This window comes from Aquarana catesbeiana, linkage group LG10 (genome assembly GCF_042186555.1).
Source record: "Aquarana catesbeiana isolate 2022-GZ linkage group LG10, ASM4218655v1, whole genome shotgun sequence".
NCBI lineage: Eukaryota > Metazoa > Chordata > Amphibia > Anura > Ranidae > Aquarana > Aquarana catesbeiana.
The window spans coordinates 155879708-155906563 of record NC_133333.1 but is presented as its reverse complement, the minus strand read 5'-3'; the positions used below and the strand labels follow the sequence as shown (position 1 = coordinate 155906563).

Sequence of the window (26856 nt, the reverse complement as noted above, 5' to 3'; positions counted from 1 at the left end):
TCCATTGTGTTTGCACACCAAATTTGGGGTTCCTAGCACCAAGTGGCCCCGAGATACGGGGCCCCAAAGTCGGGTCGCAAAATGTCAAGCACTTCTGCAGCAGAGAATGACATTTTCTGACCTGACTTTGGGGCCCCATATCTCGGGACCACTTGTTGCTAGGAACCCCAAATTTGGATATGTTATAGTATCCAAGTGTTAGCACACTAAATTTAGGGTTCCTAGCACCAAGTGGCCCCAAGATATTGGGCCCCAAAGTCGGGTCACAAAATGTCAAGCATTTTTCTGCAGCAGAATGATTTTGTGACCCGAATTTGGGGCCCCGTATCTCGGGGCCCCTTGGTGCTAGGAACCCCAAATGGATATGTTGTAGTGCTAGGTCTACTGTGTTTACACACCAAATTTGGGGTTCCTAGCACCAAGTGGCCCCAAGATATGGCCCCATCATTGGTATCAGTGGGGGGAATAGTGTCCCATTATTGGTGTCAGTGGGAGGAATAGTGACCCACCATTGGTGTCAGTGGGAGGAATAGTGCCCCATCATTGGTGTTAGTGGGAGGAATAGTGCCCCATCATTGGTGTCAGTGGGAGGAATAGTGCCCCATCATTGGTATCAGTGGGAGGAATAGTGCCCCATCATTGGTGTCAGTGGGAGGAATAGTGCCCCATCATTGTTGTGAGTGGGAGGAATAGTGCCCCATCATTGGTATCAGTGGGAGGGATAGTGACCCATTATTGGTATCAGTGGAAGGGATAGTGCCCCATTATTGGTATCAGTGGAAGGGAAAGTAACCCATTATTGGTATCAGTGGAAGGAATAGTGACCCATTATTGGTATCAGTGGAAGGGATATTGACCCATTATTGGTATTAGTGGAAGAAATAGTGACCTATTATTGGTATCAGTGGAAGGGATAGTGCCCCGTTATTGGTATCAGTGGAAGGAAGTGCACCATCATTGGTGTCAGTGGGAGGAATAGTGACCCATTATTGGTATCAGTGGAGGGGATAGTGCCCCATTATTGGTATCAGTGGAAGGAATAGTGACCCATTATTGGTATCAGTGGAAGGAATAGTGACCCATTATTGGTATCAGTGGACGGAATAGTGCCCCATTATTGGTATCAGTGGAAGGAATAGTGACCCATTATTGGTATCAGTGGGAGGAATAGTGACCCACCATTGGTGTCAGTGGGAGGAATAGTGCCCCATCATTGGTGTTAGTGGGAGGAATAGTGCCCCATCATTGGTGTCAGTGGGAGGAATAGTGCCCCATCATTGGTATCAGTGGGAGGAATAGTGCCCCATCATTGGTGTCAGTGGGAGGAATAGTGCCCCATCATTGTTGTGAGTGGGAGGAATAGTGCCCCATCATTGGTATCAGTGGGAGGAATAGTGCCCCATTATTGGTGTCAGTGGGAGGAATAGTGCCCCATCATTGGTGTCAGTGGAAGGAATAGTTCCCCATCATTGGTGTCAGTTGAAGGGATAGTGCCCCATCATTGGTGCCAGTGGAAGGAATAGTGCCCCATCATTGGCGTCAGTGGAAGGGATAGTGCCCCATCATTGGTGCCAGTGGGAGGAATAGTGCCCCATAATTGGTGTCAGTGGGAGGAATAGTGCCCCATCATTGGTATCAGTGGAAGGGATAGTGCCCCATTATTGGTATCAGTGGAAGGGATAGTGACCCATTATTGGTATCAGTGGAAGGGATAGTACCCCATTATTGGTATCAGTGGAAGGGATAGTGACCCATCATTGGTATCAGTGGAAGGGATAGTGACCCATTATTGGTATCAGTGGAAGGGATAGTGCCCCATTATTGGTATCAGTGGAAGGGATAGTGACCCATTATTGGTATCAGTGGAAGGGATAGTGCCCCATTATTGGTATCAGTGGAAGGGATAGTGACCCATTATTGGTATCAGTGGAAGGAATAGTGCCCCATTATTGGTATCAGTGGAAGGGATAGTGCCCCATTATTGGTATCAGTGGAAGGAAGTGCACCATCATTGGTGTCAGTGGGAGGAATAGTGCCCCATTATTGGTATCAGTGGAAGGGATAGTGCCCCATTATTGGTATCAGTGGAAGGGATAGTGACCCATTATTGGTATCAGTGGAAGGGATAGTGCCCCATTATTGGTATCAGTGGAAGGGATAGTGACCCATTATTGGTATCAGTGGGAGGAATAGTGACCCATTATTGGTATCAGTGGAAGGAATAGTGCCCCATTATTGGTATCAGTGGGAGGAATAGTGACCCATTATTGGTATCAGTGGAAGGAATAGTGACCCATTATTGGTATCAGTGGACGGAATAGTGCCCCATTATTGGTATCAGTGGAAGGAATAGTGCCCCATTATTGGTATCAGTGGAAGGAATAGTGACCCATTATTGGTGTCAGTGGGAGGAATAGTGCCCCGTTATTGGTATCAGTGGACGGAATAGTGCCCCATTATTGGTATCAGTGGAAGGAATAGTGCCCCATTATTGGTATCAGTGGAAGGAATAGTGACCCATTATTGGTGTCAGTGGGAGGAATAGTGACCCATTATTGGTATCAGTGGAAGGAATAGTGACCCATTATTGGTGTCAGTGGGAGGAATAGTGCCCCAAAGGCCGGATAAAGGAAAGCAGAGATCTGGCAGCACATTTGATGCAGAGATTCATACTGAATGAGGCCTTATTATGACACCGATGCATTTGGCTCGTGGTTGCAGCACGGCCCCCAATGAGCTGCTTGGCTGAGGTGGACAGATGGTGCTGGGTCACATTTGCTATGAGGCGTGTTGTGTGAGCGCCCCCCTCTGGCTGTATTGTACACTCAGGGAAGGGAGTTCTGTGGGGCCCATTCCTCCCCCGGGGCCCTCCAGTGAGCTCTGTGTCTCCTCTCTATCACCAGCAATGAGTGTGATAAGGAATCCTCCTCACACAGACATGGCCGTTATTTCCTACAACTAATCCCAGTGATGGAACGTTCAGTGAAAACATTCAGAAGCGGAAACCTTCCACATGACCGCCAGTTACCCGGGTAACGTTATGGTCTCCCGCCGCATGGCTACAATCTACACACTGCGGGAGAACCCCGTCACCCCCTGTGGGTGGAGTTCACAGCTTTAGACAGACGTGTGCATCTACCAATGAAAGGGACAGGACTGGTTTGATGGGCAGGATCATGAACCTATGGTTAAAGGCGTTCAGGGAGCTCTCAGCCCATGGAAAGGGCGGCCTAGCTGATCTAGGAGGGACGCGCTTATAGAGAAAAAAAAGAAAAGAAGAGGCGGGGGCAGCGGAAGAGGGCGGAAGCGGGTCGGTGAATTACGGGCGGAGGAGTGTGGAGGAGCGCTGAGGTTCGGTAAGACGTGTGAATGGGTATATAGCGGTGTAGATATGGCTGGGTCAGCTCAGGCTAAGCGCGCCTCGCAAAGCATTGTGGGAGCGGAAACGTGAGGTGCCGGGCGCGGGAGGGAGGAAGGGGTTTCCTGCCAGCAGGGATCTCCCCGGTAAGAGAAGTGAGGGGGAGGGGGTGTCAGAGATAGATGAGAGCTCCGACCGGCGTACAACCTCTCTCCGCCATACACAGACAGTATACAGGCCCGTCCAGGAGACTCTGCGCGGGGAGTACACAGGGCACATCATGGTATTGATGGAGGACAAGGGGCATCGTGCTGGTGGGAGGGAGGGTGATGTAAATGGCACATGGCGTATCTTGGTATTGTTGGGAGGGGGACATCATGGCATTGCTGGAAGAGGAGGATGGGGGGGGGGACACATCATGGCATTGCTGGGAGAGGAGGATGGGGGGGGGGGACACATCATGGCATTGCTGGGAGAGGAGGATGGGGGGGGGGAACACATCATGGCATTGCTGGGAGAGGAGGATGGGGGGGGGGGAACACATCATGGCATTGCTGGGAGAGGAGGATGGGGGGGGGGACACATCATGACATTGCTGGGAGAGGAGGATGGGGGGGGGGACACATCATGGCATTGCTGGGAGAGGAGGATGGGGTGGGGGGAACACATCATGGCATTGCTGGGAGAGGAGGATGGGGTGGGGGGAACACATCATGGCATTGCTGGGAGAGGAGGATGGGGGGGGGGGGAACACATCATGGCATTGCTGGGAGAGGAGGATGGGGGGGGGGAACACATCATGGCATTGCTGGGAGAGGAGGATGGGGTGGGGGGGACACATCATGGCATTGCTGGGAGAGGAGGATGGGGGGGGGGGGACACATCATGGCATTGCTGGGAGAGGAGGATGGGGGGGGGGGGGAACACATCATGGCATTGCTGGGAGAGGAGGATGGGGGGGGGGGGGAACACATCATGGCATTGCTGGGAGAGGAGGATGGGGGGGGGGGGGGGGAACACATCATGGCATTGCTGGGAGAGGAGGATGGGGGGGGGGGAACACATCATGGCATTGCTGGGAGAGGAGGATGGGGGGGGGGGAACACATCATGGCATTGCTGGGAGAGGAGGATGGGGGGGGGGAACACATCATGGCATTGCTGGGAGAGGAGGATGGGGGGGGGGGAACACATCATGGCATTGCTGGGAGAGGAGGATGGGGGGGGGAACACATCATGGCATTGCTGGGAGAGGAGGATGGGGGGGAACACATCATGGCATTGCTGGGAGAGGAGGATGGGGGGGGGAGGGGACACATCATGGCATTGCTGGGAGAGGATTGGGGGGGGCACATCATGGCATTGCTGGGAGAGAAGGATGGGGGGGGCACATCATGGCATTGCTGGGAGAGAAGGATGGGGGGGGGCACATCATGGCATTGCTGGGAGAGGAGGATGGGGGGGGGGACACATCATGGCATTGCTGGGAGAGGAGGATGGGGGGGGGGACACATCATGGCATTGCTGGGAGAGGAGGATGGGGGGGGGGACACATCACGGCATTGCTGGGAGAGGAAGATGGGGGGGGGGGGACACACATCATGGCATTGCTGGGAGAGGAAGATGGGGGGGGGGGGGGGACGGGACACACATCATGGCATTGCTGGGAGAGGAAGATGGGGGGGGGGGGGGGGACGACACATCATGGCATGGATGGGGGGGGGGGGACACATCATGGCATTGCTGGGAGAGGAGGATGGGGGGGGGGGGGGACATCATGGCATTGCTGGGAGAGGAGGATGGGGGGGGGGACGACACATCATGGCATTGCTGGGAGAGGAGGATGGGGGGGGGGACGACACATCATGGCATTGCTGGGAGAGGAGGATGGGGGGGGGGGACACATCATGGCATTGCTGGGAGAGGAGGATGGGGGGGGGGGGACACATCATGGCATTGCTGGGAGAGGAGGATGGGGGGGGGGACACATCATGGCATTGCTGGGAGAGGAGGATGGGGGGGGGGGGACACATCATGGCATTGCTGGGAGAGGAGGATGGGGGGGGGACACATCATGGCATTGCTGGGAGAGGAGGATGGGGGGGGGGGACACATCATGGATCATGGCATTGCTGGGAGAGGAGGATGGGGGGGGGGACACATCATGGCATTGCTGGGAGAGGAGGATGGGGGGGGGGACACACATCATGGCATTGCTGGGAGAGGAGGATGGGGGGGGGGCACACATCATGGCATTGCTGGGAGAGGAGGATGGGGGGGGGACACATCATGGCATTGCTGGGAGAGGAAGATGGGGGGGGGGGGACACATCATGGCATTGCTGGGAGAGGAAAATGGGGGGGGGGACGGGACACACATCATGGATGGGGGGGGGGGGACACATCATGGCATTGCTGGGAGAGGAGGATGGGGGGGGGGGACACACATCATGGCATTGCTGGGAGAGGAGGATGGGGGGGGGGGGGGGGGGACACACATCATGGCATGGATGGGGGGGGGGGACACATCATGGCATTGCTGGGAGAGGAGGATGGGGGGGGGGGGCACACATCATGGCATTGCTGGGAGAGGAGGATGGGGGGGGGGCACACATCATGGCATTGCTGGGAGAGGAAGATGGGGGGGGGGGCACACATCATGGCATTGCTGGGAGAGGAGGATGGGGGGGGGGGGCACACATCATGGCATTGCTGGGAGAGGAGGATGGGGGGGGGGGCACATCATGGCATTGCTGGGAGAGGAGGATGGGGGGGGGGGGCACATCATGGCATTGCTGGGAGAGGAGGATGGGGGGGGGGGGGGGCACACATCATGGCATTGCTGGGAGAGGCGGATGGGGGGGGGACACATCATGGCATGGCTGGGAGAGGCGGATGGGGGGGGGGGGGGACGACACATCATGGCATTGCTGGGAGAGGCAGATGGGGGGGGGGGGGGAATGGGACACACATCATGGCATTGCTGGGAGAGGAAGATGGGGGGGGGGGGGGGGGGACACACACATCATGGCATTGCTGGGAGAGGAAGATGGGGGGGGGGGGGGACACACATCATGGCATTGCTGGGAGAGGAAGATGGGGGGGGGGGGGGGAACGACGACACATCATGGCATTGCTGGGAGAGGAAGATGGGGGGGGGGGGGGGGGGACACACACATCATGGCATTGCTGGGAGAGGAGGATGGGGGGGGGGGGGGAACACATCATGGCATTGCTGGGAGAGGAGGATGGGGGGGGGAACACATCATGGCATTGCTGGGAGAGGAGGATGGGGGGGAACACATCATGGCATTGCTGGGAGAGGAGGATGGGGGGGGAGGGGACACATCATGGCATTGCTGGGAGAGGATTGGGGGGGGCACATCATGGCATTGCTGGGAGAGAAGGATGGGGGGGGCACATCATGGCATTGCTGGGAGAGGAGGATGGGGGGGGGGGGGCACACATCATGGCATTGCTGGGAGAGGAAGATGGGGGGGGGGGGGCACACATCATGGCATTGCTGGGAGAGGAGGATGGGGGGGGGGCACACATCATGGCATTGCTGGGAGAGGAGGATGGGGGGGGGGGACACATCATGGCATTGCTGGGAGAGGAAGATGGGGGGGGGGGGGGACACACATCATGGCATTGCTGGGAGAGGAAGATGGGGGGGGGGGGGCGGGACACACATCATGGCATTGCTGGGAGAGGAAGATGGGGGGGGGGGGGGACACACATCATGGCATTGCTGGGAGAGGAAGATGGGGGGGGGGGGGGGGGGGGGGACGACACATCATGGCATGGATGGGAGAGGAGGAGGGGGGGGGGGGGACACATCATGGCATGGATGGGAGAGGAGGATGGGGGGGGGGGGACACATCATGGCATTGCTGGGAGAGGAGGATGGGGGGGGGGGGGACACATCATGGCATTGCTGGGAGAGGAGGATGGGGGGGGGGGGACACATCATGGCATTGCTGGGAGAGGAGGATGGGGGGGGGGGACACATCATGGCATTGCTGGGAGAGGAGGATGGGGGGGGGGACACATCATGGCATTGCTGGGAGAGGAGGATGGGGGGGGGGGGACACATCATGGCATTGCTGGGAGAGGAGGGGGGGGGGGGGGGGCACACATCATGGCATTGCTGGGAGAGGCGGATGGGGGGACGACACATCATGGCATGGCTGGGAGAGGCGGATGGGGGGGGGGGGACGACGACACATCATGGCATTGCTGGGAGAGGCAGATGGGGGGGGGGGGGGGGGGAATGGGACACACATCATGGCATTGCTGGGAGAGGAAGATGGGGGGGGGGGGGGGGACACGACATCATGGCATTGCTGGGAGAGGAAGATGGGGGGGGGGGACACACATCATGGCATTGCTGGGAGAGGAAGATGGGGGGGGGGGGGGGGGGGGGGGACGACGACACATCATGGCATTGCTGGGAGAGGAAGATGGGGGGGGGGGGGGGGGGGACGACACATCATGGCATTGCTGGGAGAGGAAAGATGGGGGGGGGGGGGGGGACACACACATCATGGCATTGCTGGAGAGGAAGATGGGGGGGGGGGGGGGGGCACACATCATGGCATTGCTGGGAGAGGAAGATGGGGGGGGGGGGGGGGGGGGCACACATCATGGCATTGCTGGGAGAGGAAGATAGGGGGGGGGGGCACACATCATGGCATTGCTGGGAGAGGAGGATGGGGGGGGGGCGGCACACATCATGGCATTGCTGGGAGAGGAGGATGGGGGGGGGGACACATCATGGCATTGCTGGGAGAGGAAGATGGGGGGGGGGGGGGGGACACACATCATGGCATTGCTGGGAGAGGAAGATGGGGGGGGGGGCGGGACACACATCATGGCATTGCTGGGAGAGGAAGATGGGGGGGGGGGGGACACATCATGGCATGGATGGAGAGGAGGATGGGGGGGGACACATCATGGCATGGATGGGAGAGGAGGATGGGGGGGGGGGGGACACATCATGGCATTGCTGGGAGAGGAGGAGGTGGGGGGGGGAGGGGAACATCATGGCATTGCTGGGAGAGGAGGATGGGGGGGGGGGGGACACATCATGGCATTGCTGGGAGAGGAGGATGGGGGGGGGACACACATCTGGCATTGCTGGGAGAGGAGGATGGGGGGGGGGGACACACATCATGGCATTGCTGGGAGAGGAGGATGGGGGGGGGGGGCACACATCATGGCATTGCTGGGAGAGGCGGATGGGGGGGGGACACATCATGGCATGGCTGGGAGAGGCGGATGGGGGGGGGGGGGTGGACACATCATGGCATTGCTGGGAGAGCAGATGGGGGGGGGGGGGGGGGGAATGGGACACACATCATGGCATTGCTGGGAGAGGAAGATGGGGGGGGGGGGGGACAGGACACACATCATGGCATTGCTGGGAGAGGAAGATGGGGGGGGGGGGGGGACGACGACACATCATGGCATTGCTGGGAGAGGAAGATGGGGGGGGGGGGGGGGGGACGACACATCATGGCATTGCTGGGAGAGGAAGATGGGGGGGGGGGGGGACACACACATCATGGCATTGCTGGGAGAGGAAGATGGGGGGGGGGGGGACACATCATGGCATTGCTGGGAGAGGAAGATGGGGGGGGGGGGGGGACACATCATGGCATTGCTGGGAGAGGAAGATGGGGGGGGGGGGGGAGACACACATCATGGCATTGCTGGGAGAGGAAGATGGGGGGGGGGGGGGGACACATCATGGCATTGCTGGAGAGGAAGATGGGGGGGGGGGGACACATGGCATTGCTGGGGGGGGGGGACACACACATCATGGCATTGCTGGGAGAGGAAGATGGGGGGGGGGGGGGGACACATGGCATTGCTGGGGGGGGGGGACACACACATCATGGCATTGCTGGGAGAGGAAGATGGGGGGGGGGGGGGGACACACATCATGGCATTGCTGGGAGAGGAAGATGGGGGGGGGGGGGGAGAGACACATCATGGCATTGCTGGGAGAGGAGGATGGGTGGGGGGGGCACATCATGGCATTGCTGGAAGAGGACGATGGGAGGGGGGGGGCACATCATGGCATTGCTGGGGGAGGGTTTACACATCATGGCATTGCTGGGGGAGGGTTTACACATCATGGCATTGCTTGAAGAGGAGGGGTATTGAGGAGGGGTATGGGGGGGGGGGGGGGGGGCACATCATGGCATTGCTGGAGGATGGGGGGGGGGGGGGGGAATCATGGCATTGCTGGAGGAGGGGGGCACATTATGGCACTGCTGAGGAAAAGGGGTGGGGGAACATCAGAGTTTTGCTGGGACTGGAGGGGGCACAGTCATTTATAATTGTAGATTTCTTTTTTTTGTTCCTCCCCAAATTGTTGTGCTGGCACACACACACTAAGGGCTCATTCACACTATGCATGCACTAAGGTAGTACTTAAACCCTCAGTATAACTCTCTTCATTAAAGTTCACCCGTCTGGCATCTTTTTCTCTCCTGTAACCAAGTGACCTCTGGAAATGTATGTCTCCCCCCCCCACAAATAGAGCTTTCGTTTGGTGGTATTTAATCTCCTCTGTGGTATTTATTTTGTGTGCTATAAACAAAGAGAGACCGACAATTTTTTTTATTTCTGCTATAAAACCTATCCAAAAAAACATTTCTTCATCAACTTAGGCCAATATGAATTATGCAAATCTTTTTGGTAATAAAAATCCCAATAAGCGTGTATATTGATCGTCTTTTGTCAAAGTTATAGCGTCTACAAACCTAGGATAGTTTATTTATTTTTATTTATTTTTTTGCTAGTAACGGTGGCGATCAACAACTTGCTTCGGGACTGCGATAGTGCTTCTTCTGACACTAATACGTTTGACACTTTTTGGGGACCAGTGGCATTATTACAGTGATCGGTGCTAAACAAATATGCGCTTTCACTATACTAATGACACTGGCTGGGAAGGGGTTAACTGTGTGCCTAGCCAGTGTTTTTTCTAAACAGTAGGATGTGCTTTTACTAAGGGAAGACATTGATCCTAGTTCCTCTTTGCAGGAACTCAGGATCCATGCCTTCCCTACTGACACAATGGCTATCTGCCTTGTTTACCTAGGCAGGATGCCATTTTGCCTCTCTGATGGATGATCGGCGGGTGTCGGCAGACATCGAGTCTGCAGTGCCCACCACTGGGCTTCACACAGCGGGAGCAAGCTTCCGGTGGTACGCATGCATGCCCCCTACCTGGATCACGTGTGTGTGTGTATATATATATATATATATATATATATATATATATATATATATATATATATATATATATATATATATATATATATATATATATATATATATATATATATACATACATACATACATACATACATACATACATACATACATACATACATACATACATACATACATACATACATACATACAGGATCCGGCACTGAGGTGCAGCCCTATAGCAGTGAAACTGTAATGGGGTGGATCTTAAGTGGTTAAACTCCCTGCATGTTGTTGGCCTATGTGTCCATGCACACACAGACTTTTAGCAGTGTTTAGAGGTAGGAAAAAAACCCTCTGCCAGTGCGTGCAGGAGCAGCAGAGTTTGTCAGGAAAACGCTTGTAAATGCATCTAAATGTGCCTAAATGCATGTTTATGCTTTCTCTCGGGCTGTCCAATCAGGTTTCCAGGCAGACCTCATCAGACACTGCTTTGTCCTCTATGGAGAGGCGGTTGACACCCGCCGCCATCTGATCCCGTCCACCAAAAACAGACGGATGGTGGTCCTATTCCATCCGATTTCCCCATAGAGGAGAGTGCGACTGTGCACAGCGGAGGGGACACAAACCTGTCATCCGCCTGCTCGGTGAGTATCAGCGGAGCGATCCCTACTGAGCCAGCGGATTCTGTTAAGCGGTGGTGCCCATGCAAAAGGGGCCTTAGTGTTCATGTCCATTGCCGGAATAAATTATTTATTCTGGCCAATGAAATGAATTAAAGCCCAAGCACTTGATGCCTGTAAATACACCTAAACGCTTGTAATAGCATTAGGCACTTTTACAAGTGTCAGGCATTTTTTTCTGCAAAATCTCTGCTGGTTTCTAGGAGAGAGAAAAAAAAAAGTCTTGTGTGCATAAGGCAAAATAGTAAACAATGGACACAATTCACTAAAGCTTATCGCGTTCGTTATGTATGTCACGTGATCACTTAACGCACACGATAACAAAAATGTCAATTCAGTGTTTTACGTTGTGCGATATGTTACCGCATACTCGAATGCGGTAACATATCGCTTAGTGAATTGTGCCCAATGTCTTTTTCTGTGCCCCAAATTCCTATTTTTATTGTAGTCACCATTTTCCTCATCTGTTTCTCTCGATTCCCAGAAACGTCTGCTCACTCCCCCAACACATCAGAAATTGTTATCTCCAGGACTGCGTGTTCCATAGTTCCCTGTGCACTGTATTCACTCGACACATGTAGTACTGTGCTCTGTTGTGTGTGGCTGAAACATGCACAAGCAGCCGCCGCAGCAAAAGAACACTGGCGGCCCGTGCTGCGGGAATGTTGGGCAAACTCTGAGCCTACAGTATATGCATCGCCTGAGAATGGCACCAAGCAACATGTGTATGTACAGTACTTGCCAGGAGTGGCATATTGGTTACTCCTGGAAGATTCTGCAAGGCAAAGGAGCCACCCTATAGGTAGAAACTTCACATACCAGATTTTCAATAAAATTTTTCTGTAAATGTTGCACAATAAAGGGGACAAGAAACAAAGGTGACATAAGGTTTGCTGCTACATTTATTTAAGGAGATTTTAATAACTTTTTAGGCATGCTGTGTTAAGGCATGCCATTTAGAGCTTTAAAGCGGGGGTTCACCCACACCGCCAAAAAAAAAAAATAATTAAAAGCCAGCAGCTATATACTAAATACTGCAGCTGCTGACTTTTAATACATGGCCACTTACCTGTCCCAGGGTCCAGCGATGTCGGCAGGGGACGCCGAGAACCCGCTCGGTTCTCGGCAGCTGCCGCCGCCATCCTAGGTGAGGGAATCAGGAAGTGAAGCGTTGCGGCTTCACTTCCCGGTTCCCTACTGCGCGAGTCGCGCTGCGCATCCCTAGTGGTCCCCGCTCTCTGCTGGGAGCTGTGTGTTCCCAGCAGACAGCGCGGTCGGGACGGGAAGAGGCATAGACTCCCATGGGAGTCTATGCCGGAAGTGGGTGCAAATACCTGTCTTAGACAGGTATCTGCACCCCCCTCCCCCCTGCAAGGTGCCAAATGTGACACCGGAGGGGGGGAGGGTTCCGAAAAGCGGAAGTTCCATTTTTGTGTGGAACTCCGCTTTAATGCACAAAAAGTACCTACCAACGCATAGTACACAGATGGTTCTGATTTGCTTGTTGCAATGTGCTATATAGCACAGTATGTGTTGGCTCATTAGCCATGCAGACTGATATGACAATACATCCATGCTTGTGTGTTAACATTCATCGCTGCAATACATGTGAATAGGCTCTTAAAGGATAAGTTCAGCTTTCATAACCTGTTGTGCGTTACACTCGTATCCAGGTTGCTACGTGTTACTAGATGAGCAGCCCCCTCACCCCTTAAGTCCCTCTTGATTTGTCTACTGCAACGTCTCAGTCCCGCTGAAAATCCCAAATCCTGCATGCATCAGGCTGCTCTTGGGATAGCTGGAGCAAGCTGCCTTCCTGCTGCTGTTCTGGTTTGTTAAACCTTCAATGCAGTGGTCCTGTATTGTGCATAGATGCAGAATATAGTATTTTGGTATCTAAAGCTGGTGTGTGCACAGTGCAGGGCTGCATGTCCGAGTGTTTACTCGGATCAATGCAGGGAGTGTTTGTTTGACCTCTTTAAATGGCTATTGATCTTTATCAACTTCCCTGTATATTCAGGCGTGATTTGCAATATTTTTAAAACTAGTTAATGGATGAAACTAATTTGTGATCTTAAAGAGGTTACCACTATATGGGGTTTTTTATATTTTTTTTTCCCCTCCTTCCCCCTGCAAGGTAAAGTCATAATGTGCTAGTATGCATCGCATACTAGCACATGTGAAACTTGCCTTAAAACTAAGCTGTTCCTGCACTGCAGCCGCATCCATCTTCACCTGTCTTGCTTCCAGGTTCGCGGGCTCCAGCTCTGTGACTGGCTAGAGCTGCAATGATGTTACTCCCTTTGTTCACTGCACAGGGCTTGGAGTGAACGGCATGGGTGGCCTTTCCTTCAGAGTGCATGCGCCAGCGATGTCACTGGCTGCATGTAATGTAAATATCGTACAGTGCACATTTAGGAGATATTTACACTACCTATAGGTGAGCCTTATTATAGGCTTACCTATAGGTAAACGTCTGTAAAGGAAGTTTACTTCCTCTTTAAAGTGGTTGTAAACCCTTTACAACCCCTTTATACTACAGGCAAGCCTATAATTAGGTTTACCTGTAGCTACACTGGATATCTCCTAAAGCTGCACGGTTTAGGGGATATCCCTGTATTTGTATGTGCAGACGTCATCGGCACATGCGCACTTAAGCAAACTGAAGCAATGGCATGTACGTGCCGTTGCTTCAGTTGTACTGTGCTGTTACCAGCTCCTCCCGCGCGTGATGTGATTGCAGGTCCGGCCAATCGCAACTCCGGAGCCGCGATACCCGGAAGTAACCCCCCAGGGAGATGTCGGCCACCGGAACGTTGAGTGAGGACTGCTGCGGGGGCTTCGATCTCAGGTAAGTAATTCATAATGATGCTATGCTATATATACTAGCTCATTATGCCTTTGTCTTGCAGGTGTGTTTTTTTGTTTTTTGTTTTGTTGTTAAGATTTTTTTAAAATGGGTCTACAACCACTTTGACCTGAACATAGATGGTTCAAATCTCAGCTGGTTCAGCAGGGACTGGCCGAGATTCGAACTGTCTTATGGGCAGGCTGATTGTATTCAAGTCAATCCATCCATGACTTGGGTACAACCGGAATGTCAGATTTTCGGCATGCGATTATTTCTAGCGCTTGTAGCTGCTGGCAATGATCATTGTGTGCTCCCAGCAGGAAGTACACTTGTCATGAGAAAAATATTGGGACTGACATTTTTCACAGTCTTTTAAAAATGCTGATTGTCCCGCTTTAGTACTGCTGAGTAAAGACCTAGAACAATGGGGTTATTTACTAAAACTGGAGAGTGCAAAATCTGGTGCAGCTCTCTATAGAAACCAATCCGCTTCCAGGTTTGATTAGACTCCTTTTACACTGAGGCAGTTTTCATGCTTTTTAGCGCTAGAAATAGCAACTGAAAATTGCCTCCCATGCTGCCCGAGTGCTTTCACACTTTGGCGGTGCACTTGCAGGACGTTAGAAAAAGTCCTGCAAGCAGCATCGTTGGTGCGGTTTGGGAGTGGTGTAGGTGTATACACTGCTCCAAAACTGCCCCTGCCCATTGCAATGAATGGGCAGGGTTTCCGAAGCACCTGAAAAGTGCTTTTGGATGTGCCGCAACATGGGCATTTTTACCCCTTTTTTGGGGTTAAAAGCGCCCCGCTAGCGACCGAAAAGCACCGCTTAAACAGCGGTAATGCGCCACTAAAATGAGCAGTGCTTTACCGCTAACGCACAGGTGGCCCCAGTGTGAAAGGGGTCTAAATCTGGAGATGCAAATCATTACGGGGACTTTCATTTTATATGGCTTGTTTGCTCATTTGTCCCCATGGACTGAACATGCTTATAATTTGATCCATTGATGGCCATCTTTTATAGGCAGTTTAGCTATGGGGCATTTCAGTGAGGCAAGATCCTGATATAGTAGTGGTGCTTATGACCATTTATTGATACTGGGGGAATTGAGGAGCTGAAAGGTACTTTAAACACCTTAACAAAGCGCTGCAAATGTTTTGTGAAAGCTTACTGTTCACACCACTCTAGAAGATTGTGAAACAGGCCTTTGACTCGGTTCACACCTATTTTTTTTGGTGTTTGTTTCTGAAAAAAAAACAAAAAAACACTAGTCTATTTAACGTGGTTTCCTATGGGACACATTCACATCTATCCTTTTTGCTGCTGCTGTGTTTTTGAAAAGGGTTATGGACTTTTTTAAATGGCAAATGTTGTGTTTTTGGTTAAATAGACTTCAATGGAGAAGTTGCAAAAAAGCACGTAGTCTGTTTTTGCCATGAATTTACCGCAATATGCATTTTCCCCCCTCATCTTCCAGGACAGCTACTTGAGAGATGATTGGCTCCGCCCTCTATATGAAACACAAATCTGACACTATTTAAAAGGCCCCTCCCTCTCCTCTGACCCTCAGTTGTTTTTGTGTTTCCAGACCCTCCAGATGCACACCGTAATGTTTGTTGTTTTTATATAGGTCTGGTAACATTGGTGGACCCCCCTTCTGTTGGTGATATACAGTACTGGTTGTGGCCATGTCTGGGGTGTTTTTCTATGTTTATAGACCGAAAAGGTCTGTATGTTTTGGGTTACTTGCCTGCCTGGTGGTTTAGCGGTGGCAACTCCCTTCCATTTCCAGCCTCTACCTGTGTGGTGAAGCATATTCCTTGTTTCTACCCCGCTTTGGGTGTACCAAAATGGCGTCGGAGGACTTCCGGTGACACAGCAAGATGGAACCGGAAGTGACATGACGCACTTCCTGGATGCTGTTTTCTTAAAGGATCTCAGCGTGGTACAATGCAGGGGGACTCGCTGCTTTGGAAACAGTCTGCCAGACACAGTGCAGCGGTGGTCAGAGGAGTCTCACCAGCCTGCTTACGTTCTTCTCTATGAAGTCTGAAGACAGGTCTGAGGATGGAGCGCCACTCGAGTTGTGTGTGTGTGTGGTGTTTTTTGTTTTTTTTTTGACAAACCTGTAAAGAAAAAAAATGTGGGAACTGTAGAGCCAGGCTTTCTGATAGTTGTAAAAAAAACTATTTTGTGAGGATTGTATTCCGTCAAAGGCAGGTTCTGGGTCTACTGCCTCTTTAAAGTAGTTGATGGATTCTATGAAGGTGGTAGCGGCCTCTTTTTCGGTCCTTTAACGACAGAGTAGCTGGGATAGGTCCTTCCACTTCTAAGCCTGTGACTCGGGAGCCTTCAGTCTCAGCTAGATCTCTACCCCTCCTAAGCCCCATACACACGATCAGAAATTCCGCCAGCAAAAGTCGGATGTGAGCTTTTGGTCAGAAATTCCGACCCTGTATGCTCTATCGTACTTTTGCTGGTGGAATTCCAGCCAGCAAAAGATTGAGAGCAGGTTCTCTATTTTCTCGTTGGAAAAAGTTCCTATCTGAAATTCCGTTCATCTGTATGCAATTTCGACGTGCAAAAAACGACGCATGCTCGGAAGCATTGAACTTCATTTTCTCGGCTCGTTGTAGTGTTGTATGTCACCACGTTCGTGACAGTTGAAAGTTCAGAGAACTTTTGTGTGACCGTGTGTATACAAGGCAAGCTTGAGCGGAATTCTGTCGGAAAAACCATCCAAGTTTTTTCTGACGGAAATTCCGATCGTGTGTACAGGGCATAAGTGGCAAAGACTGTTCACATATTGTTAATGACCTGGAAGAAGGTGAGAATCTGGTATCTACGTTGGAGGAGTCTGCATCAGAGGATGATGATACTGGTAGCTCAACTAGGTATCTTTTTCCAGTTGAAGATATTGATGAACTATTAAAGTCAATTTATACTTCTGAACAGATTGAGATGCCTCAGCAAGCCCAGTCTGTTCAGGATAAGATGTATAGAGGTCTACAAGGACAGAAATCTAGGTCTTTTCCTGTACATCATTCACTCAAGGATATGATCCTTTCTGAGTGGAAAGAACCTGGTTGTTCCAGTCTTAAGGACTTAAGGGAAGGTTTCCCTTTCAGTCTGATTTTTAGGAGGTTTTTTCAAATGTCCTAAATTAGATGCTCCTATGTCACAAGTATCTAAAAAGTCAGATCTTTCATTTGAGGACTCTGGAGTCCTTAAGGATCAGATGGATAGAAAGGCCGACTCCTTATTATGTAAGGCCTGTGATACCTCTGCTTTTTTTCTTTAGGACCAGCTGTAGCATCCACCTGTGTTTCTAGGAATTTACACGTGTGGGTCCAACGTCTGGAAGACCTTCTCTCCTCCGACACCTCCATAGAGGAGATAAGGGATTCTCTACCCCTTATTGCCAAGTCAGTTGCTTTTTTTTTGGCTGATGTGGCAGCAGATTCTGTAAAATCTGTTGCCAGAACATCAGCACTCCTTAATTCAGCTAGACAGTCCATTGTGCTAAAATCTTGGGAAGGTAATCTTACCTCCAAGAATTAACTTTGCGGCATACCCTTTGAGGGCAAGCTCTTATTTGGCTCTTCCTTAGAGGTAGTCCTAGCTCATTCCTCTGAGAAGAGTAAATGGTTTCCACCTTCTCAAAAGAATAAGCCACAGAATAAGAGGCCTTTTTCGTGGCTTTCATAACACAGTTAATTTTAAGACCAATAGGCAACAGGCAAAGAAGTGGTCCATTTAACAAAAGCAAGCAAAAAGGAGGTGGTGGTGGGGCTTTTTGCTCCTTCAGCCCCTACCAAAAATCTCCAGTGATGCCAGAGTGGGGGGTAGGAGGGAGGCTGTCCCATTTCATCAAGGAATGGGCAGAGATTACCAGCAATCCTTTTATCCTCCAAATGATAGAAAGAGGTTACAGGTTGGAATTCAAACCCCCCCCCCTAGAAATTTTTTCTTACCCATCTCCAAGTCGGATCCCCGTTCCTGTCTGGTTGCTATGGAAATGGCAAACCGCAGCTAAACGCAACCTCAGCTAATTGCACTGTACAAATGTAGCTGATCGCAGTGCCTGGTGTCTTGAATTTCACCGAAAAAACAAAAAAAAACTGCTTTTAACTGTGGCAGAATAGCCACCCATGTGAAAGGCCCCTAATGGTTTTTTTTTTTTAATCTGCCTAACAACAAATTGGTCAAAAAAAAAAAAAAAAAAAAAGCATAAACGCAAAACGCGTAAAAAAAAAAAAAAAAATGCTTTTACAAAAACACAAGATGCACTGCAGAAACAGATCAAAAACAAACTGCATAGGTGTGAACCAAGCTTATTGCTGGCCATACACTATACAAAAAATTGGCCAAACCCATTTTCGAAAAACTAACATTCGGCCTTGAGAGCAAAAGTTAGTGCCATCATATGACCGTTAAATAGTTCAGTGGACATAAATGAATCCTTTTTTTTTTTTTTTTTTTTTAACCTATGCTAGTGCAAACCGTTCAAACAGGAAACCTTTCAATTTATCGTTCATTTGGCAGAAAATTTCCAAATTTGTCCTTCGTTTTGTGGGGGGGGGGTTTTTTGGCTTAAAAACATCTCGATGATTATTCATTTTGTGCCCATTAACTCGCTGAAAAAAGAACGAACTGTCTAAATGACCGAATTTCGGCCGATTTTTCGTATAGTGTATGGTCAGCATTACTACCATCCCTCACTGCACTATAACTGGCTGTCTGAACAAGTGTATACATCTGAATAAGTCGCAGTGCTTTTGTACTGTACTTGGCAAGATTGTCACGCTCATGTGTACACCCCAGGAGCTTAAAAACTGAAACTTGGGCAGTCTCTTCTTCTGTATAATTACTACGCAGAACCGTTGTGTTTGTGGCCCTTTTTTTTTTTTTTTTTTTTTTTTATATTCTTTTTGAAAAAAAATGCAGAACACATTTTCAAGCCTTTTGATATCCCTTGCAGCTAGCCGTTCCAATTGACACTTAAGTTGCTATGACTTTATAAAAGGTTACGGCATGCCTTTGATCTGATGTAGACACAGCATCAATGCCAGAGAGTGTAAAAGTCCTTTCAAAGTCAGACTCTAAAGTTGCACTGAAAATCGCACAACTTTGGAGTCGGCTAGTGTGAACAGAGCCAAATTCATAGGCATTTTTTTTGCTCTGAGCAAAAGCAGCTTTTCCCTGCATATGATTGAAATATACGGACCTGTGTCCACTCACCATATAGGAAGGGCAGAGCTATGTATGTTCTATACACGGCTATCAAACTAGTGAACATACCATCACAGCGAGTGCATTCACGCACGTGACATGGCCTAAACTCTGTGATGTAAAATACAATTGTTTTGAATAATGTAACATTTTCATGTTTTGTTTTTATCTTTTGAAGAATCGGGTATAATAGAATGTGGTATACCTTTTCTGTGTAAAGAAAATGAGTATGGTGTCTCACAAATTAATTGCTATGAAAGATGATCTGTGCTCTAATTACACATATGAAACATTTTCTGTTCCTCATGTGTAGCGGTGTGTATGGATTCCTAGAGGATTTTAACACAGCAGCAGGTGTAATCGTGATCATGTAGCCCACTGAGCTATTTTTAATGAGACGTTTCTAATGAGATGCAGTGGGTGTTGGATTTAATTGAAGCCCCAGAGTTTTAAAGAAGCAGTAACTGCAAAAAAAGAAATGCAAGCTGTTTTCACATCCCAGACAAAGCATCTTGTGAAAATGACTGCTGGGATAGTTTCCAGAAAGCATTTTAGGGTGATCGTATCACATTAAGTACACAATCCTAAGGCTTAGTTAAAGTGATATTAAATCCAAAAAATAAACCAAACATGTCATACTTGCCTGCTCTGTGCAGTGGTATTGCACAGAGCAGCCCCAATCATCTCCTATATCATTTTACTTACTTTAAAACAACTTTTACGTTTCTTCAGTTACTTCCTGGCTTCTCACCTAAGCAAATGATGTCATACATCCCAGGAGTCTTCAGGATGGGTGGAGAGGTTTTCTCAACTAAGCACACTTCCTGCTTGTATACCTGAACTAAGAGACAGATTTATTCCTGGAAGTCCGTGCTACATGAATCATCTGCCCTTACTCAAGATGGCCGTGGCCAGAAATGCTAGGGGGTGTTTTTTAAAGTGATTTCTTGGAGACATGGATGGCTGGGGGAGTTTGCTTTAAATAATAAAGAGGAAGTAGTCTTATTTTTTATTTGTACCTACAGGTTAAGCCTATAATGATTACCTGTATGTACTGTGAATATCTCCTAAGCTTGCACAGTTTAGAAGATATTGAATGCATGCAGCCAATGACGTCATCAGCGCATGCGCTCTGAAGGACCTGCTACAAAGCAGAATGCCAGCATCCTAAATACCAAAGACTGGGGACATGAACACTCAGTGGGCAGAACCTTATGGGGATGCTGAGAGACAGGGTCTCCTTAAGGTCACCCTTCCTTATGATTGACAGGGGATGGTAATGGGTGAATTCCATGCTATGCAATCTGCCCACTGCTGTCTACTGCAAATCGGAAGGGAGGGGGACCTACCAGTCTCTCAGAACCCCCATCAGCCTCCTGCCTTCTGTGCCTGTTTGTGGATGTACTCAGGGGCTGGGCATGCAGCTTGGTGTTACTGAGCCACACTGAGGACAGTTTCTACTACACACTATGAATGCCAGGGAATGTTTTATTACAGAGATGGTTTTTATCCCTCCCCTCCTCCAAAAGTGATACTTAATATCTTTTTTTTTTTTTTTTTTTTTTTCGTTTCTTTTGACATAATAGGTAATAACAGCATGATAAAAAATCCAACAATACTATGGGTTCCAACCGAGTGACCGCAAGAGAACTCTGTGAGAATGATGACCTGGCAACCAGCTTGGTGCTTGATCCTTTAGTGGGATTCCGAACACACAAAATGAACGTCGGGTGAGCTTCATGCTATACTGTGTATATATACCATTCTAGCTTTTTTCCTTTTATTTTTACGCCAAAGTCTCTAGTATGCATCTGTCTTGTTAGATTTTGTTTAGAAGAACCTAGCAGTGTTCAACAGCCATGCTTGGTGCGGTGTCTGATCTTAGAGCTTGATTGCATACACATTGGTTTTGTCATGCCCCTACTTTAACATCTAACAGATTCAGAGGCTACATCTACTTCTCAATTCAACTCTGAATATCACTTGGATACATGAACATTGAAAGTAACAGGACATCTAAGGTTCCCCATGTTCTATCACCTATTGTCAAATCTCTCATACTAAAGCTTGAACTACCCATAAGACTTTAACCTAACCCCTAAGCTAAATAGGCAGAGAATTAACTTAAGTTAAAGCGCTGAGGGTTTAATATTTCTGTGTTAACACATTAAGTAAAATAAAATAACTTTCTTTATCGCACATCGCGGGACACGGAGCACCATAATAATGACTGGGTTATACGCTTACCTTTAGGTGATTGGACACTGGCAACCAATAGTAAGACGGTTCCTCCCATATAACCCCTCCTATACCGGAAGTACCTCAGTTTTTTTTTTTTTTTTCGCCAGTGTCTTGAAGGTGATGGTCATGGCTGTTGAAGCTCTTCAAATTTCTTCAAAGATGTCCCACTGAGGACGTTTATAATCGGATCCATTCGGATGGCATAACAAAAGCTAAAGTGGATGGTACCCGAGCCTCGGTTCAAGAGCGAGGTGTTGCTTGTAATGTGTCCTATATAGGCACTGGACCCTTGTTAAAGTTGGTATTCCTGGTCAAATTTGCCCAAGGTAAACCAGAAAGGGTGCTTTACAGGTCCAGGGGTGTGGACCCCAAAAAATGGGGGACCCGGTCCCTGAAGGTCCTTAGAGGCGCTAACCGCCGTGATGGGGGAAGATTAGGCCTGGTAAAACAGGCCACGCTGCTTGGGATGGTGAGTACTCCCTTTGGGAATATATATATATATATATATATATATATATATATATATATATATATATATATATATATATATATATATATATATATATATATATATATATATATATAAATATATAAATTTCCCTCTGAAACTTGCTGGTAAACCTTAACCTGTGTCTGGGATTACAGATGGCTGGTATGGCACGCATTTGGGTCGGGCGTGCGCCGTCGGTGTGCGCCGCTGCTGTGCGCGTCACAGATGTGCCGCGTGCGTCAGGACGGGGCATGCCGCTGATGCGCGCGCTCACTCTCAGGCTAAGGCTTTATAAGGATGGAGCTCATGGCGTGCACATGGACAGCACAGAGCGATATTTGGGCACGTGAGTCTGGAGGTCTTGGACACAGTTGTGACAGATTGAAGGCTGGTTGTAGTTTGTGGGAAGTACTCCTTTTCTTCCTCGTGTGTAAGCAATGTCATCCAGAAAACGAGGTATAGGGAACAAGGCAAGCACAGGGGTAAGAGTACCTCCTTTAAAAACAGGAGACCAACCCCATGCTGATGCAGCCTCATTTTCTCCCGAAAGACCTGCGGCATCTGGCCTGGCTGAGCCATTACATTTGTCAGGCATAGTGGCCACTACCAATATACCTGCCTCGGCTTATGTTACAAAGGATGATTTTGCATCTGCCTTAGCGGGCCTTGAGGGCAAAATAGCTGGCATGATTGCCTCTGTAACACAGGGGGGAAGAAGCGTAATAGATCTCCCTCCCCTGAGCCTGGGCCAAGTGGAGAGTCACTAGAGCACCAGGGCTCTTATAGCCAGATGGGTCCAGGTGATCTGGAACCAGAATGGGCAGAGGATTTAGAAGAGGTAGTCATAAAAGACCAGGAGGAAGGAGAGGCTGAAGAATCCTCGGCTGAGGACTACGGCTCGGAAGAGCCAATTTCAGCTTCCCATTCCCAAAAGCTGTTTATCCAATCTCTAATTGAGATGGTACGAATTGGGTTTAAGTTACCCCCCGTTCAGGAGTCTGGACTCTCCCGCTCTACTTTGGGATCTTTGCGACCTCAGCAGATTTCCCAAGCGTTCCCTTTGCATCCGTTACTGGAGCAGGTGGTTTACGCGGACTGGGAGCACCCTCCAAAAAGGTTTTCTATCTTATATCCTATGGAGGAGAAGTTCAGGAAGAAATGGGGGACACCTTTTGGTGGACGCTGCCATATCTTCAGTAAATAAAAGTTTAACCTGTCCAGTGGATAATGCCCAGGTATTTAAGGATCCAGCTGATAAAAAGCTAGAGTCCTTATTAAAAGCCTCCTTTTCGGTGGTTGGTGCAGCAGTTCAGCCAGCAGTTGCAGCTATTGGGATTTGCCAATCCCTAAAGGATCGCTTTAAAAGGTTGGTAAAGAAACTACCTTGCCAGAAGGAATCTGCCGAGGAATTGTCGGAGATTCCTCATGCCTTATGTCTTGCAGTAGACGCATTGAAGGACTCAATCCAACAGATGTCTCGTTTTGCGTTACTGTCAATCCATATGCACAGAGTCTTGTGGCTAAAGAACTGGTCTGCTGAGACACCATGTAAAAGGCTACTCGCAGCTTTTCCATTCCATGGAGAGCGCTTGTTTGGCGAGGATCTGGATAAATATATCCAAAAGATCCCTGGAGGAAAGAGTGCCCTACTCCCTATTAAAAAGAAAAGGAAGCAACCCTCTTATAAAATTCCCTATTGCTCCAGGACCTAGTGCTTCTTCCCCTAAGCGGTATCGACGGCCTCAGCCGTCTGGGTTTAAAAGACCCCAGGGTCAGAAGAAACCCTGGACTCAAAAGCCACCCAAGTTCAACTCCAAGTCTACCTTGTGAAGGGGCGCCCCCGCTCTCACGGGTGGGGGGCAGGCTTCGGCTGTTTGGGGATGCCTGGGAAGAACTGGTTCAAGACAGATGGGTCATTTCCACTGTAAAATATGGTTACAGAATAGAGTTCTGGGATCCAGAGAAAAGAAGATTCCTATTCCTAGCTTTACAGCATCTGCTGATGCAGGGAGTAATTGTAAAGGTTCCGCACAAGGAAAAATTCAAGGGGTTTTACTCAAACCTATTCACCGTGCAGAAACCAAATGGGGAAGTATGGCCCATTTTGGACCTCAAGGCTCTCAACCTCTTTGTAGACGTCCGATCCTTCCGCATGCAGTCGGTTCGTTCGATAATAAAATCCCTGAGAAGGGGAGACTATTTAGCGTCCATAGATATCAAGGACGCGTACCTTCATGTGCCGATCTTCGGTCCACATCAAAGGTTCCTGCGCTTCGCAGTAGAGGGCAGTCATTTCCAGTTCGTCGCATTGCCATTCGGTCTGGCCACGGCCCCCAGAGTTTTCACTAAGATTCTGGCCCCAGTGTTGGCTTCCCTAAGGTCTCAGAAGGTCTCCGTAGTAGAATTAACTTAAGTTAAAGCGCTGAGGGTTTAATATTTCTGCGTTTAACAATTTAGTAAGATATAAAAAAAAATTTTCCCATTAAATTTGTTTTATTAAAATTCGTACCCTGGCACTTGCAGTATACAACTGTTGTCGATGTTACTGATTCCTGATCTCTGAGCTACTTCCCTGAACTTGCAGTCTTAACAGGAAAGATAAGAGGACAGTGTGGTCTCCAGTCAGTCTGTTACTTTTGTAGAAAGAAGGGAGGAGCAGGCAAATACCTTGCAGTCCTAGGCTTTGGGGCTGTGCATTTCTGTTGATGCACACAGTGTAGTGCCTGCATGCAAGGGTGGCTCCATAGAATGCTGCAAAAAAAAAGGAACTACCATGAGAAGGCAAACCTGAGGCAGCAGTCACCACCTGCTTGTAAATGCAATCCAGTGGCTAGTTAGTTGCTAGGATTGCTTTTACAAGAGAGCCCACCGCTGGCTCTAAAAAAAAAAAAAGTACCGGGATGATGCCTGCAGCTGCAGGCATCATTCTGGTATAATCACTTTAAGTCCTGCGACATACGGGTACGTCACTGGTCGGGAAGTGGATATTGTATGTTTGCTGACAATCAGTACAAAGTAACCCGAATGTCCAATGCAAGCACCAGTTTGCAGCATGTGAGCATTCAAGAGGAGTCAACTGTGAAGATGTCTGAAGTTGGAGCGGAATCCATACACTAGGCAGTGCTGTGTGCAGCAATGGATAAGCAAGGTGGTGGTGTGGTCTACAATGTTACCTCCTAAGATGAGAAAAGTTTTATCAGCTGGATTGGAAGAAAATAAACTTTTCAGAATCAAAGATTTAAGGCACAAAACATTTTAAAAATATATTCCAAGGTAACCATATCACTGAGGATAGGAATCGTTTATCTGTGTGCCAATAGCTACATTCCAAGAAATTTGGTGCTTCCTGATGTAAATCCTGCACAGCTGTTGCCTCAGTTTACTTTTCCTATTGTCCTTATTCACACGGGTGCTATGGTCTGTTTTTTTATGCAGCTTATCCAGTTGGGTGTAGCCAGCCCATGTAAGTTTTTGGGGACACAGCAGCTGCATAGACACAGCCGCTTGTCCTAATTTGATAATTGTGCTGGTGAGCGACCCCCAACACAGTTTGTGTTTGGAGCAGTTTACCCGCACGCCTTGCAAAATAGGACAAGTTGCTAGGTCTATGAACCCGCTGAATCGTCATATTCTCACATGGGCTATCCGCACAGAGCAACTGGCGGCTCAGACCACATACACAAATGGGCCTATTCAGTCTACGGGCCTCAGTGCCTGTGTGAATGAGGCCTTATAAATCTAACAGGTAAGTTTTAGCATTAACAGTGGCAGCAGTGGAACCTAAGTGGGTGTAATTTCCCAGGCTATTGCTGGCCATACACTATACGAAAAATTGTCTGAAATTTGGTCATTTAGACTGTACGTTTTTCGGACAGTTAATGGGCACAAAATCGATAATCGCTGGGACGTTTTTGAACCGAAAATACGAAGAACAAGTTTGGAAATTTTCTAACGAACGATGAATTGAAAGGTTAAGGTGTTTCCCGTCCGAATTGTCTGCACTAGGTATATGTAAAAAAAAAAAAAAATTGCATTCATTTCTTAACGATTTATCGGTCGTTACATGATGGCACTATCGTTTGCACTCACGGCTGAATGTTAGTTTTTGAAAATGGGTTCGGCCGATTTTTCGTATAGTGTATGGCCAGCATTAGTGCACACATGTAAGTAATATTTCAGCCCTGCAATCTTGTAACTTTTTTTTTTTTTTTTTTTTTTTTTTTTTTATCTTTTCATATTTGGGCTGTAAATCTACTAAAGGAATAGAGATGGTTTACTTTGCAAAGTGAATGACAAGTTTAATGAATAAGGTAATGTGTTTGTAAATTGAGAAAGCTTTCAGAAATAGTATTAAGTTTTTTTTTTTTTTTTTTTTTTTTTTTTTTATCAATTAAAAAAAATGGAAAGTAAAAGAGCAGAAGAGAAAATCGAATCCTGATTTGGTGCGACCGCCCTTTTTCTTCAAACCAGTATCAATTCTTCTAGGCACACTTGCACACGGTTTTTGAAGGATTTGAGGCAGCCTACATCCACACAAGATCTGGGGTTTAGTTCTCAAAGATGTTTGGAACAACCTATCTGCCGAATTCTTTCAAAAACTGTGTGCTAGTGTCCCCAGAAGAATTAATGCTGGCTTGAATAAAAAAGGGTGGTCGCATCAAATATTGATTTGATTTTGGATTTCTCTTCTGTTCATTTACTTTCATTTTGTTTGATAAAAATAAACCATTCACACTTCTAGTTCTGAAAGCATTCTTACAGAATTTTTTCACACCTG

At 48.7% G+C, this 26856-nt stretch overlaps 1 protein-coding gene across 3 annotated transcripts in view; it reads left to right on the top strand.

Annotated features, from left to right (window-relative positions):
* Positions 1-3074: 3074 nt before the first annotated feature.
* LOC141110960 (histone-lysine N-methyltransferase KMT5C-like) overlaps positions 3075-26856 on the top strand; it is a 49122-nt gene continuing 25340 nt past the window's right edge. Inside the window, exons 1-2 of one of the 3 annotated variants that reach the window (XM_073602799.1) lie at positions 3075-3356; positions 20935-21078. In XM_073602799.1, the coding sequence (XP_073458900.1) occupies positions 20969-21078 (110 nt within the window). In that variant the 5' untranslated portion in view covers positions 3075-3356; positions 20935-20968. Of the gene's footprint in view, positions 3357-3436; positions 3505-3529; positions 3642-20934; positions 21079-26856 lie in introns of those variants that run through there. The other 2 variants (XM_073602800.1, XM_073602801.1) reach the window with 2 other exon arrangements.